The following is a 19356-nucleotide window of genomic DNA, read 5'->3' as shown; positions in this document are numbered from 1 at the left end:
AGCATCTTCTACAGAACCCAATGCCTGTTCTTGTTGAGTAATGACTCCTTGATACTTAGTAATCTTAGCCTTGTTATCACGAATACGAACAAGAAGAGCTTTTAGTGCTATACTTCAAAACAACAAACTAACTATACTTGGATCTTCGGTTCCCTTTCCTTGTTCACGTAATGCTTTTGCAGCTTTCGTATCTTCTTCAATCTTCTTAGATACATGAGCAATTCTACAATACAGTGACATTATAGCATTTACTTCGTGTTCAAGTCTGCAATAGTGCTTTGAATAGTCGACATAGCCTTTGTAGACTTCTCTTCCGACTCCGTTATCTGATTCTCTTGTTCCTTTTCCTTTTGCTTCGTACTTTCTGAAGAATCCTTCTTAGATCCAAATAAGCTCCAACCCATATTCGATTCTAACTGAAATAATTTTACTCAGTAGATTCCACGGGAATTTTTCGAACTGACTTCTCGACTCTATGTATCGAAGAATATGGAATATTAGGTAAAGACGAAATTCAAATACAAACATTCACAAAAAGGTAGTTAAAACCGGTTTCTTTTCACATGCTTGATCATCTCGAACACTTCTCGCTTCTTTGCACTTGATACAGCATCTATCATGATAACGACATATCTCATTTCCTACTTCCTGTCCCTTGTGTTAATACACTTATAGTCACTTCATCTACCACTTCAACAGACTATTCCGTCAATTGCTCTCTCTATCCATACTCGTTCATTCTCAAAGATACAATTTCCCAAAGCAGTAAGTACCCGCAATTCGGTAGTCTTCAAATATTCAACATCAACAAATCATACTTCATCTACAGGAATCCGTAGTAAATCGCAACTCACTGCAGTAATGTTATCAAAGACAGTTCCAATTTCTTGGGTTGCAACATGCTCCTTTTTTAGCTAGATTCAGAGAGACTATAGATACAGTACTTGCGAACAGACAACCGATGCATTTTGTAAAAAGGATGCGATTGCTTGCTGAAGAGGCTTTTCCTGGAGGATAGTCACCACTTTGGTTAATGCAAAGATTTGCGGTAACTAGAAGTGATGAATAACAGGAATCCTTGCTTGATTTATGATGAAACGACAGTTTTGATCACAGAAGACATTCGTAAGGAGTCGATAAAGAACAATGAGTAATGATGAAGGAGTTTCACCCACACTATGATAACCAAAAGCAAGCTATTCCTACTGAACAGAGTCTATAAATAGTGTCAAATCAAAATTCGGATTCTCAGTTAGCAACAAATAACCATTGCCAAAAAACAGAGCGTTTTTGACAATGTCCAAAACAGGGAACAAAACATCATTAGGCCAACTCATCAACTCCATCAACAATCCTAATTCTTGATCCGACAATAATCCGCCGGTATTCTGGAATTCTGAAATTCTGTCTACAAGAGCAGAAATAGCAAGAATCTCCTCATCAGTGAATACACGAGAAGAAGTGTTCTGAAGTGATACATTGAATTCGGTCAGTTTTTTGACAATTCCATTTTTGTTTAATTTCGTATGCATAATCAACTGATTATCTGGAAATACTAGAAATCGGTATCATATTGGATTCCTACATTTTGGCGAAAATCCTTCCAATGTCGAGCCATTGCTCTGTATAGTTTGTGTACGTGTTCCGCGGTTCCGTAAGATGTACTGAGCAATCTCATCAAGATAATCCTGATTTAGCTACAATAATAGGAATTCCAAAAACGGACTTGATGTTTATCAATGAAATCTTGAGCCACCTCATAGGGATTCTGGGTTGGAAGATACTCGAGCGTGAGAGTCTGGATGCCTGATGGAGTCTCAATCTCGATAGGAAGTGACTATGATCATGGCAATACACTCATGAACCTACCACAGGTTTCTCTCCCATCACCTGTCCAATCTCAATCCATGTTCCACTTTCCATCTATCTCTGATTCTCATCTCTCATCCTCACACTCCATCGATAGGCATATCCCATACCCTGCTTCTGAAACAATCGAATCTCTCCATCCTTCTTTCCTATCTCTCATATCTCTCATTCCTCTCTAACCTGTATATTCAAATCGATTCTCATAAGTAGGCAGAGTACTCACATCCACACTTGATCCTCTAGACTCAAATTCATCATTCTCACTCACTCACCAATCCGTGATTCTCGAGAACTACACAATCTCTCATAATCCTTCTATTTATCATTCATTCATTCAATCCATCACTCGTTCGCTCTCAGTCACCAAATCCAGTTCATCATCACTCCATATTCGAACAGTCTATCGATCATATACTTCTTCTTCACTCACTCCATCACCACAGGCTGTTAATAAATAATAGTGTCTATTTTGACTATTTCCAAAATTACTTCCATTTTTCTCATCTCCGAAAATACCTTTGAAATCAACATCCCAAACACAATTCGGATGTTTGATCTCCTGAAATAGATCTGCTCTCTGCCATATTCTCATACAATCATCATCCGAACAACTTAAATGCCAATCACTTCCAATGGACTTCACACGAAGAATAAACGGATATTTTTCTTCAGCCTAGTATCAAACCAGATAGCAAATTCTACATTTGGAGGAGTTTCGCAGAAGTAGAGTGGATTTCCATCAATATCATAAGCAGCCAGTTTTCCGTCATTTGCACCTGTAACAAATCCAATGACTTGATCGGGATACTGCAAGTTATCCTCCTGAGGAACTGGTTGATAAGGACCCATCTCAGCATCCTACCTCGATTGCAAACAGCAGAACAACGAATACTAGCATAATGACAACTGAAACGTTTTATACACTCACCGTGATCATAAATACGAACTGCGTAAGCAGTCACAGTATTATCGATTTGTAGACCTGAAGAGGTTGCAACGAATCGATTTTCAGTTAGAGCAATAGCCGATACAGAATTCTCTAATCCCATATGCTTCTCAATCTCAGTAACAAAATCCAATGACCAAATCTAAATAAAAAGGGATGACTAAGTCTACTCGAAACGAGCCATCCCAAGAACCAGAGATAATAGTATGATTCGGACCATGAGAGAGAGAAGTGATCCCCGAAGAATGACCTGAAAGATCCGTTATAATCTCGCCTTCCTTGTTATATATACGAATTACACCATCATATCCACCAGAAACGAAGCCACCTTCCAATCACATAGTGTCTTCATATATACCTCCTTTTAATGCTAAGAGACATGTAATCCAACAACTGTGGTGTATAGTCTTCGCTTCAAATCCATCAGCCGCACGTTTCCAAAGCATAATCGAATTATCCTACAAGCTAATAGTATAAAACTACATTCTACTTGACCTCCCGTTGCAGCAAAGTATTGAGATGCAGTATTATCTAAAAACACGCAACATCTCACCTAGTACTAAGTGATTCCATTTTCATTTTACTGCATCTCGATGACCAATCAATTGTCCACATAAACCAAAACGCTTCATCTTCTTTCTGCAAACAGTGAATATCGCCTGTATTTTGAGATCGAAAATAAGTCGTGTTTTTGTCACTATCGCCTTCTCCATACATACAAAGGAGTCATGGCTGAATCGGTCAAGGAGAAAGAAGAAGTAGAGCGACTCCTACAAAACAATTTCGCCGACATCAACTTTCGGATACAGGGAGTGAGTATGTAGTGGATATTTGAACTGATGGAAGAGTCCTTAAGCGAACTGCTACAATGTTTACATGATGCTTGTTCTCTTGATACGTTTTTTGAAGTGAAGGATAGGATATGCTTTACAGATCGTCCTTCAGTCTGTAAATATCTTCACTATCTCGATAGAGGATCCAGTTGTCTAAGTGTTCGTTCTCATGGAGATTACATACGTGGTGTCTGTAATAAGGGGAATAGATGTCCTTTTTCCATCCTATTTACTCGTCGAGGTCGGATAGGTAATTTAGTGGATGTGTATTCACTGTAGATTATGTGTGTACTGAATATCACATGCATGATCACAACTTTAAAGAAGAAGAATATCTGAGTGAAGAAGAAATCAAGCTGCGTCATTTAGAAAGTGATATTCGTCAGTTGCGCAAAAAGCGAGCAATGCTGAGGAAACAGTTTGCAGTTGCTTCCAAATTGGGCGAGAAGGTCGACTACAAAGAATTGAAGGTACTAGATAACAAAATCTGTTATCGAGTGAAGCGTCATCGAATGTTGCGGTCACGGTTGTGCACGAGCCGTAAAGAATCTTCTGTAAGGTGTGTGTGTGAAAGGAGTTGATCATCGGTAGTTGTGCTCTTAGTGAAGTATAATTTTTGTTTTGCTTAGTTGCCTCTATGTTTGTTTTTCGATGTTTGGTCATCCACTCTCATCACGTGACTTTGAGCGAATCAACTGAACAATGGGTTACTTATTCCCTTGAAATGCTCACAGACGTAGGTCTCAGCAACTTCATTTCGTTTGGTGTATTATCTGATGCTAGTCAAGTGGATGTGAGTGTTCAGTTTTGTGTCAAGTGTAGATAACACTCACTGTAAATGACGGCACTGTTTTGAATCGATGCGAGAAGGGAGTGCCTGTATCAATAGGGAGTTGATGTACTGTAGATTCAATCGGTTCCGCTCAGCCAAATCTGTGGATTTGTTCAGAATGTTTGCAAGCCTGAGTTGCTAACTATCTACTACAAAAAGTAGGAGAACCGAATGAGTTTATTGTTTAGTACAAATCTTCCTCAGCATTTGAATGCTATCAATGGACGTACTTGTTCCATCATTGTGAATGCATTGAATTGTTTAATAATCCAGATTCTGTTGATTTGTAGGTTTACTCCGAAATCGGGACATATTTATTACGAACTGGTATTTTTCAGTGTACAAGTTGCACTTCTTGTTTATTCTAGTTTCAAAGATGGGATTAGTGAAAAGCAAGGTCGTCGAATTTGGGCAAATCGTTATCTGATGATTGTTGGATGTCGACTACTTGTATTTCGTCATCCAATCAGTAAGTGTCGTGGATCGGCCAACTTTCCTCTCAACGTTATTGATCTAACAAATGCTCTGATTTCTCAAAAGTCTGAAACAGTCATTTCCATATCTACCCATAGAATTGTAGGTATCTGTTCTGTGTTTCATTTGAAGTATGAATTTCGTTTTGCTGATTCGGCAACAGTTTCTAGTTGGTTGATAGAATTGAAGGGAGCTTCTTCTCGTGGAATGTCATTAGTCAGTGATCTTGTTGTTTTTAAGACTTCTTCTCATAATTAGAAAGAAACGAATCCAATTGATTTCCTCTCCGCACAACGTCATACCCTTCCTTCCACTCTTACCAAACCAGAAGCTATCGATAGCAATTCGGATGACGAACCTGTTTCTCCTCCACTATCAACTTGTTCTCATCCTAGGGAGATTCCTCAATTCCAGATGGATTCTGAGCTCTCTGTTAGTTCAATCGGTAAACCGCGGGAATTGACTCTATATGCTTGGGGAATCAATACTTCAGGACAAGTGAATTTTCAAATGTCGGAATCTTGTGTGTATCAGCCAATTTCTCTTCCTCTCGTTTCACCACGCTGGATTGCAACAGGCAGCAGTCATGTTGTGTGTGTGTGTGACAGTGGTACTGTATTCACTTGGGGCGACAATCAGAAAGGTCAGTTAGGAAGTACCACCACACTCTCTGGTGAAGCTCCGTTTGCTATTCTATCAATAGCTCTCCCTTGTCGTAGTGTATCCTGTGGAGGTAGTCACAGTGGTCTTGTAGATGGAGAAGGAGGAGTGTGGATGTGGGGTAATGGAATCTATGGCCAATTAGGAATGGGATTAGAATGTGAACAATGTGACCAGCCAACTCTCCTCCAGAAGATTTGCCATCGTGACATTCAGAAGGTAGGGGACATGTGTGTTCCGTCTCCACTAGATTGCTTGTGGACAGTCTCATTCTCTTTTTCTCTCTTCTTCAGGTTGTGTGTATGCTTGTGGAAATGGATACTATGGTCAACTTGGACTTGTTCATTCAGTTGATTATGTGCAAAATACTTTTTATTTTCTCATTTCCAGTTTTCACCCATCATCATTCAATCTCTTCTCAATCATACAATCATTGATATCGCCGCTGGAGAATCCTTCTCACTCTTTCTGACGGATCGCCATACTGTCCTATCCACAGGACAACTCGAAATTCACGAAGATTCAGGTCTTCCCATGAATGAACAGTATCTTTCTCCTCATCTTCTTGCACTTGAGAATGTAGAAAAAATTGCTGCTGGATCTCGTTTTGCTGTTGTAGGATCGTTATATTTGACTCAATTTCAGTTTTTGACCCATTCCCGCGGGAAACGCGAAGTCTATTGGATGAAAGCCCAACCGGAAGATACGAAGCCAGCAGTAGGCGGTAAATGGTTCTTTTGAATTAGTGTCCTGTTCTTCTCCCATCATTAACAGCGCATCACATCACCGATGTGGTTTGTGGTATTTCACACTGTATCGCTTTCTCGACTATTACAGGACGTGCATTTGCTTGGGGAACTAATTATTGTGGGGAATTAGGTGATTCCACAAATACTCCAAGATTCGATCCCATTGAGATTGAAATGAATGAAGATGAGACATTCATTCATATGGATGCAGGGAATTGTTTTACTGTGGGATTGGCAGTTCACGCTCATTCGCAAGCAAAACTAGATTTATCGAAGGATGCAGTTCAAGAGAATTTGATTCAGAATGAGAATGCAGATGGCTCACAGTCGAATCGATTCAACTTCAATACACTAGAAACTGCAGGGATCCGAGAAAGACCTCATGTGATCAATTCGGAATTGACACGAAGTATGTTGACAAGTACTATTTCTACCAAACAGTCGATACCTTTTACTCCATTAGTGGAGCGAAAGAGTCCAATGAAAGAAGAAGCGAAAAGTGAGAATGACATTTGTTTTGCGTCACGAGCAGCTCGTGCTGCAGCATTAGAGAAACAATTTCAACAGTTTCGGAAATAAGATGTGTGTTGTTTGTTGAAGATAGAAATGTCAGCACGAGTTGAACATCTCGTTGTTGTGACTAAGGATGAGTCAGCGTTGGAGAATCTGTTAAAGAATGTTGTGGAAGGAGCTCGAAACAGTGATGTTCAACTCCTTGAACGTATTGAATCCACATTTGATCAGACTGTTAACTATTATTGCTACTAATAAAATATTAGATTGCTGTATATCTTCCGAAGCCATTCTTGTTGGATAGTCTTCTAAAGCCCTACATGCCGCAGATTATGGAAGAACTGAAGGTCAAAAGAATGATTTTATGGTAATTGCATAGACATCCCTTCTTGATCCCTCTCAAGATCGTAGTTTCGATTTTCTTTGTAATATTTTGTATTCCGTTGTCCGTATACGTGGAAAGAAGTATGCAGGCGTGTTCTTCTCGAATGACCTAAGTCTTTTCTATCCGTTAACTCATGTACTTATTGAATCGACAAATACAGAATCACCCTGGAAAGTTCGTTTCATCCTGTTCTACTGGGTGTCGCTTGTGTTTCTGAATCCATATCAGTTTGATGAATCCGAGTCTGCTCATATTGAGTTGATGAATTCTCTCACCAATGCAGCTCAATCTTGCATACAAAATCTAGATCCTGTTGGTGAAGTGGCTGCTCACTTCCTTTCCATTCTACTAAGTCGTCAATTCTATCCAAAAGCATTGATGATTGCCTTCTTGGAATCGAGTGTAGAAACGGTGGTTGGCGAGTTAACGGATGGTAAAGAGCAAAAAGCCATCAATCTATTTCTATTTGTGAATGAATTTGCAGAATATGTAGATAATGACTTGTTTGTCGATTGTTGGAAATATGTGGCTCCAGTAACGGATCTGCTAACTTCAGATAGTGTTCAAATTAGTTTTAGGTTACATATATTAATGCTGAAGCTGTTCTTCCGGATTTGCTCGAAATGTGTTAATTTGAGTTATACTTCGAATGGAATCGATGCTATGTTGTTTAATATGTTCCTAATTATTCATAGAACAAAAATGTATGTGAGGGAGAAGGATGTGGAATTAATGCAGAAATGGAGGGAATGTATGTGTAATGAAGAAACACAAGATATCATTTCAAAAGCATGTGAAGTGCTAATGAATGATTGTTTGAATGATGTATGTATTCAAATACTATCATAATTCAGTCTCTGAATATCCAAATAAAGGCAATTTCATATACTGCAAAAATCATCTCGATTTTGACCATAACAGAAAGAGAGTCGATAATGAGTATATGTATTGTTTTGTATAAATTGAAGGTTATATCACTTCAATTTTGAATTCTTATCTTTCTCGTCAGGATGCTAAGAGTATGTTTACTCTGTTAGCATGTTTGTTACGAGAGAAAGGCTTAACAGAAAAAGAGCTGAATGATTGGTTAAAGAAGGAGATTGAATTCATTAAAGATTTGTTAAGAAATGAGTATGATAAGTGAGAATGATGATAAAACCTAATGATTCAGAGAGAATTCTTCTGTATGTGAATCATTCTGTTATTCATTATGGTGTTTGATTCATTATTATTCTCCTTCATTCTTACGTTCTTTAATCTCATTTGAATCACTTCATTTGTTATTACGTATCACCCTTACTGATGAAGTCGTTAATACTCGGAGAGCTGCTGCTGCTGTGGTACAAGAAGGAATTGGAAGGAATGTATGGGGAATTGAGAAGGATCAGTTTAATGAGTATGTGAATGATCGTAATGTGATAGGACTGACTATGATGTAAGTGAAGTGTTGTTTATGCTATCATTCACTCTCTCATTCTCATGTAGTCTCATTCAATCATCTCATTCATTCTCATGCAACTCACTCTCATTCATCTTATCCACTCATTCACTCATTCATTCCATCTTACTCTCACTCACCTTCTCCAGATTCTCATATTCTCTCCCATCTCTCTCTCTACTTCCTTCTCTACAAGACTTCACTCAATCTCTTCTTCATTCTCTTCTCTTCTCTTCTTCATTCGCTTCTTCTGTCATTCACTCCCTCCTCCTTTCTCTTCCTCATTTCACAATCATCAATCCTTCTCTCATTCATTCTGAATTTCATTCTCTTCTGTTTCAGACATGTTCGTTTCACCATGTCTCTCTTCTCACCAGATTCATTCTATCATTTATCGCTGCTACTGTGAAGATTACAGAAGAAGAGAGGATTTTGGTAATGGAAAAAATTGCTTATGTTTTTGCCATTCCAGAAAAGGATGGACTAAAACCTGATATCTACAAAATTAAGCTGGAATTCATCAGTGCATGTGTTGAGTATCAAAAGATACTCAAGATTCAGTTATTCCAGAAATCTGACATAATCAAGGAATTCCCAAAATTGCTGGATTTTCCTCCACGACTATTGCGAAGTGATACATATCGTCCTTATGCGATTCGCAGTGTGATTGATTGTCTGAAAGAGAATCATATTCCTGTAATTCCAAAAAAAGGTCCGAATCTGACTATCATGGAATTGTATTCCGAGTTGTGTTCTGGACATGTTGATATTTCATGGTATGATCAAATAAATCAGAATCAGAAGGAGTCTATGATAGAATCTGTGTGCGACTATTGTTGTATAACCGCGGGAATGATCAATACAGGTTTAAAGCTGATCTTACGAGGACTAACTACATATAAGGTGACTCATGAAGGTGATGTTGGTTCAAGGATTCGAATTAGGAGTTTGATGAAGTGTCAACAACTGTTGCACTGCTTGAAAGGAGTTCTGGACTATCGAATCATTCCTCATCCTATGACTCAGAGGGATGATTCGATTCCTGTTAAATCACCTATTCCTTCTCTGAATCATATGAGAGTTATGAAAGATTCATTAGGAATGGCAATAGTCTCATCAACTCAACTCACGTATTTCCCATTCACAGTAGGCCATCTCATCTTTTCCGATCAGTCTCAATCCATTGAACCCATTTCATGCCTTGCGAATTCCAATTCACAATCACTCAATGAATCCACTCTCTCCCTTCTTACTATAATCACTCACTCACTACTTTCTGTCCTGTCAGAACAGAATTCAGCTGTGCGAATGAGAACTGCCGAGACTCTGTTCATTCTGGCGGATCCTCTCTTCACACAATCATCATTCATATCCGCGGTTATTCAAGCATTTCCTCCATCGATCACCAATCCCATCAACTATTCGCAGACTGCTATTATTGACGCAGTTTTCGACAATTTATGCAATTCTATATTTATTCATGATTTCTGCAAGGGACTGGTGTTTCTTGTGGGTGGAATTACTCCTGTGATTAGTGATTATGCTCGCCACAAACTCGTTTCCATTCTGAGTACTGAAATCGGAGTGAAAATGGTGATTCCAGAATTCATCATTATTTTATGTCAGTCAGTTGACAACAAACGAAATGAGTTGATAGCAGCCTTGAAGACAGTGATTGTATGTTTGAGTTGTACAAGTGAGTTGAGTTCAAACTTGTATCGAACTCTTTGTGAAGTATGTTTATCGTTGTGCACACGGTATGTGCGGAATCGTGTTGTGATGACAAATGTGAGTGAACTGGTGAATCTGGTGGGTGACGGATTCCCTATAGAAATGAGATCAAAAGTATTGAACTATCTGTTACAAAGTCCTTTCGAGAATGTGCGTGAGAACGCAAATGAATTTAAACTGATAATATTAAATGAGTACATTGTTTGTTCATAGTATATGCAAGTAGACCATATCAAATGATCACACACTCTCCTTATGATTCTCAACAAACACTTCAATGCTTCTTAACCTTTTTTATCTGCACAGTCAATTCTCGTCCATCCACTTTCTTTCCATTCATAGCAGCAATAGCCTTCTCTGCCTCTCTTGCATCACGAAAATTTACAAATCCATATCCCTTACTAGCTCCAGTGGTTCGATCTCGAATTACCTAATCTCAACATCTTCATCAAATCTCACTTTGGCACTAATCACTGTTCCAAAGGGTGAAAACATCTTAAGCAAATCAGAATCTGAAAACGTAGGAGAGAAGTTATATACAAATAGGTTACTATTAGAAGAAAAATTCGTATGGGAATTAGCTTTCTCCACTGGCTTCGATTCTGGTACTATTGGCGTATTGGATTGGGTTGGATCTATTGTTCAGTACAATCAGTTTGAATACATTCAGTTCCCGTTTCAGGCTGAACTCCGTTAAAAACTGGCTGATAGTAATATTGAACAGGAGTTGAATCACGAGGAACTCCAGACTCCATCTCAGATCCAATCTAATGATTATACAAAAAATAGCCAGAAATAACGGAAGTCGAAGAAACTGAAGGATAATTCATCATCATGTTGGAAGGATAGAAAGAATAGAATGGAAATGTATACATCTACCATTAAACTACAAAATAACAAAAACTGGCATCATAGGAAGAGGATTTTGAGCATCCTGAGGCACAAACTCATTTGCTTTGGGTTCAGCAGAAAATGGATGATCTTTGTGATACTGACTAGCTGTGTTAGCATATTTCACCTGCAACGCATTGGCCATCTATGTAACACATGCTCCTATCATTCCTTACACCATCACATTTGTATTTGTTATGATACTTTTCAATCAATGCATCGGATACGCTTGGATCCACGAAGATGAATGCACAACCTTCAATTATCAAAATTCCAGTTCCTTTACCTTTGTGCTCATGCGTATTTCGGTCTTTGATGATGTATGCATTCTGAATGAAAAATGAATCTGAAAAGATTTGAATTACATCTTGTTCATTCATTGTCTTAGGAATCTGACCCACAAACAACTTCTTCCATTGAGGCTGGACGAATTGTGGTGGATAGGCAATAAAATACGGATTCGCTTGCATAGGAATGACTATCAGATCATATCCTTCAGAAGACATCCCACAGTTTTGTTCAATTCCCAGAGGGAAGGAAGGAGTAGGTTGGTCTCTTCCGTTCATGGTATCTACCCGTTTCAAGCAAACTAAAAAATCCTACAAAATAAACGATCAATACACAGAAACGGGATTTGAAGATGACATGTTGCCGCGGGAATTCTACGATAATCTCGTGTGTTCGATCTTCGTAATTAGGAACATTGGAAACCGTAGGATAGCACTTGTGAACATCTTTTCGTGCTTTTTGAAACAACTTTTCAAAACTCAGCGACATCATCTGTTAGTACTTGTGTGATAAGTCCTATAGTAGCGTGATTACTATTCTATTGCAAACCAATTCATTCTATTTCGGAAAATGGTAATAGTACTTCTATTCTTTGATAGTACGGTTGCGTACTCCTCTAGGATCCGTGATATGAATGGATGAGAAATCATAGAAATCAACAAAACGAAGAGTTGCACGTTTAGTGATAGTTGTGGAAATACTTTGATTATCAAGATACTACTGATTATGTGGTACAAGTGAGATAAATACTTTGAAATCGAACCCAGTCTTTGGAACTATGAGCGATGCAACTCTTGTGGCTAACAAGACAAAGGTCGAGATGGATCTTAAGAGTTATACGTAGAGTTTTTTTGTTGTCCATACCAGAGTGATTTCCGAGCAAGCCGAAGCTTGGAAGAGACAGTTTGGTGCTGTAAAGCCCATGATTGATCTTGTCGCAACTTCCCAAAAGGAACTCTTAATGGAGTTACAGAACTGTGGTTTCCCATTCTATTACAACGAGAAGGTCTACTTTGATCAGGTTGTGGACGGCCTTGATAGAAGTAAGTTGGCGGTTATTGATCTGAGCTCGAACACAACTGAAGAATATGTTGCATCTCTCAGCAAGTATGGAATTAGTGCAATAGCTGTTGAAAGTCTGGAAGATACTGAAGTGTACTCAAAAGTTCTCCCGACTGTTCATTTTATTCTTCGTGTAGGAGCTACCGATGCAGTTTACGATTCGGGATGTCCTGCCAGCGAAGTAGTTCATTCTTTAGTTGCTGCCCAGGAGCGAGGCGTTAATGTATTTGATCATTTCTTTTATGATTCCTAGTTGTCTTCTCTTCTTTTCATGTGCCCAACGTATAAGCAGGCTGCTACGATTATCTCTTTGATTCGTTCTCTTTTCAACACATCTACCGTTCATTTGGATTCTGTGTATATTATTGGAGAAGGTATTCAAGAACTCGCCAAGCGATCTGATTCCGAATCTCTCTCATCCTTTTCTTCATTGAAGGAATTGGCAGAAAAGGTTCCTATTTTGGTCGATGGTTCTCGTTTCTTCATTGCTCCTACCTATACAATATATACTCATATCATTGGAAAGAAGTATAAGACGAATGGTTCAGAGTCGCGTATTCTATATTACACTGATAACGGTGTTTACTGCTCATTCTTCAATGCTCATATTGCTGATGAGGTGCTTACTCCAGTTCCTGTGAGTGTCGAGCAGTCTTTGGATGATCATCGTGAAGTCTTTACAAGTACTATTTTCGGACCCACTTGTGATTCAATTGATAATTTGGGTGATAGTTTTGCTCTTCCCGAGTTACAGATCGGTGATTGGCTGAAGTATGAAGGTGTTGGATATCGATGCAGCAATTATTCGGCTCGTTTCAATGGATTTGAAGATCCTGATGTTATTGTTGTATAGTGTAGTTTGTTTGTTATAGTTATTTCGAGAGTGTTATTAGAAATGATTATCTCTGATACTAGAAGGTGTTATTCTAGGTAGTTTTCGGATAAAACTCGAAGATTTAGTGTTTCGAATCTCCGCTAATAGCAACCAATCCCCAGGGGACAACCCCACTTCACCATTCTTTGTTTGATAGTTGTTCATTTCTTTATTCTTGTGTATGGAAACTTCTCTACGAACAAATTCAGGAGGATATCCAGCTCCTCATCGATCTGCATTGCCGAGAGTTTCTACTCTAACAGAACCGTTATCGGTACCGAATTTGGATGATTACCGGTATTTTGGATCCCGTAGTATTCCTTCTTCTCTGGGAGATTATGGTTCTTCTGATTCCTTCTCTACATATCAACCTTTAACATTACTTGATGCATACAATACATATTCAGAAAGTTCTATGACTATTCCTGCTTCTACTCCAGAATTATCTATTGAAGTGCTTCCATCGATCTGTTCTGATCGATTTGCTAATTCCTCTTCCTATGAATCATTTTCGGAACATAATCGAAATCTTTCATCTACAGATCCGCATTCATGGAGACGAACTGTTTCCGATTTAGCCTTTTCCGACTCACCATCCTTCCGCACTTTCGTTGCTTACGATCCATTTCGTGAGGAGGATTCTTTCGATCCTGGTCTTGTTACTTTGGATAGTGATATAGAGTATCATGGAACTCCAGATCGTGGATCAAAGCACTCGTTCGAGCATCAAGCCAATGATCCTCCGAAGTATCTTTACCATTGTCGTGACTACGAAATTGGCGTGTGCTGTCGTGGTGATAAGTGCAAGTTTATTCACGACCCGTCAAGACGTAAGCAATAAAGTGAGGAATTAATTGAATAGGGCCTCCTGAAGATGTACAAGTGAGGATAGATGTTAATTTGTAGAAAATCCCGATATGTCGTGATTATCAAAATGGGCGATGTCATCGTATTAATTGCCGTTTTCGCCACACTCCAAAGAAGTAGTCTCAATTTTTCAGTATCCATGTGATTCTATCTAAATCGACACATTAGTGAACAATTACAGAAGAGTGTTTATTTCAAACATGCCACACACAATATTCAAACAATTGAACAAGACTTCCTCTGCTCATCATCTTCCTCATACTCATCATCATTATTCGATCCTATCATAGATTGCAACGGTTCTTCCGCAGGAGTTTCATCCAGTTCACTGGATCCCTTCGTATTGGATGGAATATCTGTAGTCGAGTAATAAATTGAAGATTCTCGTGTTGACTCGGAGTTCCCGGGAGTTTCATTTAAGAGATCCTCTGTTCGTGGTGGCGAAAACGGTACGAAGGCACTGACCCGATTGCTTACAGGAGCTACTGGATTTGCTCCTACACGTACAGATGGTAAGGCAATAGAACGAGATGCAGTAGGGGCTACTAATTGCTGATAAGCGGAGGTAGGAGGAACATGCTGTCGTCGCTGTTCACGCTTTGCTTCTTCGATAGCATTCATCTCAGTCACAACTATCACTCATTCACAAAAGACTAAAATACTGGCTAATTTGGGAGCCAATTCATTGACAAGCAAACATAAAGGACGAATCTCTTTGGCTGGCACTAGATGAAATTGGTTAACAAAATGGAGATAGTGATTAAGAGAAAAACGGAAGTTGTTCTCACATTTACATTTCACTAGAAGAGTATGATGACTATTTTCGAAAGTTCTAATATCTCGTACCTGCACCAAATATGTGCATACACTCGATACATACGACGAAAAATGCTCTGAACACGTTCTTTAAAATCGGGAGGAAAAGGAACAGCTACGAGTCAATTCATGACTATTAAATCCATACACTCTTCTATTGGAAAAAGAGATTCATCTTGCAACTGACTTACTAGCCAATTTAGCAAAAAGTCAATGTAGATCTTTGCTGGCAATCGGGTTGGCCTACAATATCGTTGCTTGTCAACCCAGAGAAATTCAAAACTTGAAATAAGACGAAACACAACTCACTCACTTATCACCAGCAGACATGAAAGGGCACGTTTCTGCAGTACACTCATCATGAACAACGCCATAAAGCATAGCGATATCGTTATAAAAGTCAACAGCTAAATGAGTTGATTAGGTAGATTATTCCCTACCATGAACAGCAATCCACTCATTACAATCTACATCATCAGGACAAAGTACAGCATTAGCGATTCCTTCCCTAAAAGGATGAACAACCAAAATTAAACATACCTAGTAAGCGTCTCGGTAGCTCGCTTGTGTAAGGAATCACGGAGTGTCCCCTTTTTGTGCAAAACACGTGTGCCAAATGGACTCGACATAGCAATTGGCAATACAACGAACAATATAACAAAAGCGAGTAAATGTTGACTGTGCTATTAAGCTCACCACCCTTCCTTTTAGTCAAATGCCCAAAAGGAGGACTATTTGGTTCTACCAATCAAATTGCACTCTATTATTAGTTCGTTTCCTTTTAATTGAGGGCGCGAATGGTCTGGATTGAAATGGTATCTGATAGAAGGAAAGAAGAGATGTTATGGAATTGAGTATTGGAATGATATTGGTTTGAAGAAGTATTATGGTTGTTATTATGATGGATTGAAGAATGGATATGGATTATTGTATGATCGAAATGGAATGATTGAATATGAAGGACTATTCAAAGATGATGTTATTATTGATGTTAATGATGATATGAGAATGAAATGGATTGATGATTGTGAATTGATTGTTACTAGTTGTGTTGAATCTCTGATTATTGCTGATCATTTCAATCCTCCAGATATATCATCATTGATATTGAACTATTCATTGATATCATTGAAACAAATTGACATTGGAAATGATTGTTTTGATAAAGTGAGTCGATTTGTGATTGATGGATTGAATGAATTGAAGACTATCATCATTGGATAGAATAGCTTTGAACTCGATGGATATAATCGAGAAGGAAGAAGATGCTGATAATGAATTATGATCTTTAGTATGATATAGGAACTGTACTTTAATAACTGTTTGTTGACTATACTCTACTTCAACAAACAGTAGAAGAGAAGTGAACAAAACAATATAACTCATCACAATAAGAAATAGATTCAAATGATCCACAAGGTTATTTTTCACATTCTATACAGCAAGTAGTTACCAGCCATAATTAGAAATCATAATATAACATCAATCCATGTAGTACTATCAGTCTTCATTATCATTCTTACTATCTATGAGCAACATAATGAGACCATCAAAGAACATGGAGAATGTGATAACAAGGAATGTCTTGATGTTAACAACATACTTAGACATCTTATAAAACGAATTACCAATATACAAAACAGACAAACCGATTACGATTACACCAACATAATGTATCAGAGATAAGCCAGCAAGGAGAGGACTGAGACAATTCACAAAGAGTAAGATAATCTCAAATACAAATATCACAATCAAGTGATTCGGGTCATAACCCATTCCATCAATATTCAAAGAAGAATCTCGTCTGCAAGTACCTCGATGAGGAGAAGAGAAGTTAGATTTAATAGAAGAAGGATTTCTGATACGATTCTTATTCAATTTCAATCGATATGCATGTCTTTCAAACGGAAGCATACCACAACTATCCAAAACATCAAATTCATCATAACAACCAACAGTAATCTCATAATCACTCAAATTCAATGATATTGATATTCTTGAACAACAGTCACAAGGAGAAACACTACTAGGAACCAATTCGATTACACTTTCATGAATTCGATCATCATTCATTATTCTAAATCAATTAGTATGAATTGAATTGGAAATGAATAGGATTATGGATTGTTGAAATGATTTGAGAAGAAACGAATCTCTGATTGAAACCAAATCTCATTCATCTATCATATGAATTGAAATGATAACAGAAGTATATGGAATGATATTGAATAGAGATTAAGTAATGCATTTGTAGAATGAAGTTATAAGTGAATGATGAATGATCGGAATGAAATTAATAAACTATGGCTTCTGTTACTATTACTCCACATTATTCATATTTGAAACCAATTAACATTACTTCGAGTTGTATTGATCGACCTCTTATAAAGAGATTAGAATATAAGAGTATGCTGTTGGATAAGAATGGTTTCTTTATTGAAAATGAACTCTTAGCCAAACAATGAGTAACTGCTAATATCCAGTGTTGAATTCATTGAATCCCATTTGTTACTGTTTACTTCGATCATTGGTAATGATGGAACTGATAATAAAATAGTTCCCTGAACACAATAGAACGAGACAGTATTGCTGGTGGAAGATGCTATATTTACAACAGTCGTTTTATTCTGAGAGATTCTTCATCCATACTGCAAGAGGCTATAAGTCATAAGTGAACTCAAATGAGCTCTCATCTATCAAAGGTATTCTCATTCCTCATAGGTAAGTATAACTTCACCGAAAGACCAATTTCATAGTATACTTATGAGAATAGAATAATGTAACTCAGAAGGTGTAGCATACTATTAGCCTTGCAACAAATTCGCTAGTTCACACTGATGAATAACAAAGAATACAATTATAAAAGCCAGATAACTACCAACCACAATGTCAACAGATCCACATTGTTTCAGTTTCTTTTGAATTTCAACTATTGTAACTATTCAGAAGGAGACTTCTACGTGCCAAATGAAAAGAAGGAGAGACGAATTCAAGGATCGCATCAATAGGGTTAAACTATCCACGTAGACTACTATAAATTATATTATGCACTACAATTCCGGCTATAATCCCAGTATTCATGAACTACTACCGATAATAGAATCAATTCTACGAATTAGCTTTCAATAGTTACACTACGTTGTCGGATGCAATTATTCATCAGTAGAAGATCGTTTCCAAAACTAACTCATATACACTCTCCCACATCACAAATTATTATCACTGAGATGTACAAACGATTTCATATTTGATACGTATGTAAGCAACAGTGAAGATCCTCTCTAAGTAGACTGGTAGTTCATCGGCCAATTATTGGTTTGATGACTATTTTATTGGTTAATTCTGGTGCGACCAATAAAACAATATTCTAGTCATAGCTCGTTGATTAAGAGTATTGCAACATGGGAGCAAGCGCAAGATTATGTTCATCTGATATTAATAGTGTTCACAACTATCATTTTTTCAGTGAGCAATAGGGATGCGTATAGTAATCATAAGAACCGTTGTTCGTGTATTCTATTAGAATTCTATTTCGGCAATTGCGAATAGGGAATTACCACTATTTCTCATTTTTGTTTTGTGATGATACGAATTGTGTTCTTTTTGACTACAGGTTTACAGCCTTTAGATTGCCTTATTCATAGCAGTATTTGTTAATGCTTTTGACTGTGCATCCGACGAGGTTTATGCAAAGATAACGAAGAAGACCTACAGTTGGGCCTCTGAAGAGTCTTTTAAAGTCTATGCTGGTTCTACTGAAGTCTACGCATCACCATCATTAACGAGCAGTGATGAAAGAGTTCTTGAGGTCTGTTTACCAAGCACAACTAACAATCAATACTCCCTTGAAATGAGGGATTCAGCTAATGATGCTTGGACTGATGGTGCTTGGATTCAAATAGAAGGAATGAATGGAAACATTGTGTACAAGGGAATGATGACTGAAAAGAGTGTTCAAACAGAACAGTTCTCTCTGTATTCTCCCATCAACAAGAATGATACTTGGAAATACACAAACAGTGTTTCAGGCAATTGGAAGGATGTGAGTTATTCAGATGTTGATTGGAGTGATGTTGTGACAGGAAGTACAACACAGTCAGTATCTGGAACTCAATACTTCCGTAAAGT

General features: G+C 37.9%; 9 protein-coding genes across 9 annotated transcripts; 5 read left to right on the top strand and 4 right to left on the bottom strand.

Annotated features, from left to right (window-relative positions):
• Positions 1-542: 542 nt before the first annotated feature.
• JH06_3642 (phospholipase) lies at positions 543-3447 on the bottom strand (the record flags this gene model as incomplete). Its single annotated transcript, XM_014670960.1, has 21 exons — positions 543-613; positions 646-700; positions 732-788; positions 819-914; positions 945-1052; positions 1122-1176; positions 1207-1555; positions 1586-1697; positions 1727-1837; positions 1870-1923; positions 1954-2018; positions 2050-2108; positions 2138-2184; positions 2216-2269; positions 2300-2542; positions 2572-2699; positions 2732-2957; positions 2986-3143; positions 3174-3273; positions 3306-3368; positions 3400-3447. 21 exons carry the CDS (start codon positions 3445-3447, stop codon positions 543-545), a joined length of 2259 nt encoding a protein of 752 aa, XP_014526446.1.
• A 925-nt stretch (positions 3448-4372) lies between these two features.
• Positions 4373-6355, top strand: JH06_3641 (hypothetical protein; the record flags this gene model as incomplete). The annotated part of the gene is given in 9 exon segments (XM_014670959.1): positions 4373-4435; positions 4471-4527; positions 4556-4638; positions 4669-4758; positions 4771-5056; positions 5087-5182; positions 5213-5833; positions 5865-5972; positions 6005-6355. 9 exon segments carry the CDS (start codon positions 4373-4375, stop codon positions 6353-6355), a joined length of 1755 nt encoding a protein of 584 aa, XP_014526445.1.
• A 614-nt stretch (positions 6356-6969) lies between these two features.
• On the top strand, positions 6970-8700 carry JH06_3640 (beta-tubulin cofactor; the record flags this gene model as incomplete). The annotated part of the gene is made up of 7 exons (XM_014670958.1): positions 6970-7110; positions 7143-7223; positions 7256-7926; positions 7957-8086; positions 8116-8200; positions 8230-8401; positions 8433-8700. The coding sequence occupies 7 exons, from the start codon at positions 6970-6972 to the stop codon at positions 8698-8700; spliced, it is 1548 nt and encodes a 515-aa protein (XP_014526444.1).
• Positions 8701-9137: 437 nt separating this feature from the next.
• Positions 9138-10643, top strand: JH06_3639 (hypothetical protein; the record flags this gene model as incomplete). The annotated part of the gene is made up of 1 exon (XM_014670957.1): positions 9138-10643. One exon carries the CDS (start codon positions 9138-9140, stop codon positions 10641-10643), a length of 1506 nt encoding a protein of 501 aa, XP_014526443.1.
• Positions 10644-10704: 61 nt separating this feature from the next.
• Positions 10705-10925, bottom strand: JH06_3638 (hypothetical protein; the record flags this gene model as incomplete). The annotated part of the gene is made up of 2 exons (XM_014670956.1): positions 10705-10860; positions 10890-10925. 2 exons carry the CDS (start codon positions 10923-10925, stop codon positions 10705-10707), a joined length of 192 nt encoding a protein of 63 aa, XP_014526442.1.
• Positions 10926-11065: 140 nt separating this feature from the next.
• JH06_3637 (hypothetical protein) lies at positions 11066-11968 on the bottom strand (the record flags this gene model as incomplete). The annotated part of the gene is made up of 5 exons (XM_014670955.1): positions 11066-11197; positions 11231-11305; positions 11335-11466; positions 11498-11896; positions 11945-11968. The coding sequence occupies 5 exons, from the start codon at positions 11966-11968 to the stop codon at positions 11066-11068; spliced, it is 762 nt and encodes a 253-aa protein (XP_014526441.1).
• Positions 11969-12387: 419 nt separating this feature from the next.
• Positions 12388-13650, top strand: JH06_3636 (ornithine decarboxylase; the record flags this gene model as incomplete). The annotated part of the gene is made up of 4 exons (XM_014670954.1): positions 12388-12449; positions 12477-12894; positions 12925-13518; positions 13606-13650. The coding sequence occupies 4 exons, from the start codon at positions 12388-12390 to the stop codon at positions 13648-13650; spliced, it is 1119 nt and encodes a 372-aa protein (XP_014526440.1).
• Positions 13651-13726: 76 nt separating this feature from the next.
• Positions 13727-14386, top strand: JH06_3635 (hypothetical protein; the record flags this gene model as incomplete). Its single annotated transcript, XM_014670953.1, has 1 exon — positions 13727-14386. The coding sequence occupies one exon, from the start codon at positions 13727-13729 to the stop codon at positions 14384-14386; it is 660 nt and encodes a 219-aa protein (XP_014526439.1).
• A 242-nt stretch (positions 14387-14628) lies between these two features.
• On the bottom strand, positions 14629-15857 carry JH06_3634 (MPS1 onebinder kinase activator-like 1; the record flags this gene model as incomplete). The annotated part of the gene is made up of 7 exons (XM_014670952.1): positions 14629-15044; positions 15075-15229; positions 15259-15343; positions 15377-15510; positions 15542-15635; positions 15669-15736; positions 15769-15857. The coding sequence occupies 7 exons, from the start codon at positions 15855-15857 to the stop codon at positions 14629-14631; spliced, it is 1041 nt and encodes a 346-aa protein (XP_014526438.1).
• Positions 15858-19356: the final 3499 nt, after the last annotated feature.

Source organism: Blastocystis sp. subtype 4, assembly GCF_000743755.1.
Source record: "Blastocystis sp. subtype 4 strain WR1 chromosome Unknown seqid_0210, whole genome shotgun sequence".
Classification (NCBI taxonomy): domain Eukaryota; class Bigyra; order Opalinata; family Blastocystidae; genus Blastocystis; species Blastocystis sp. subtype 4.
The sequence above is the reverse complement of the archived record's forward strand: the minus strand, read 5'-3'. Positions and strand labels throughout refer to the sequence as shown.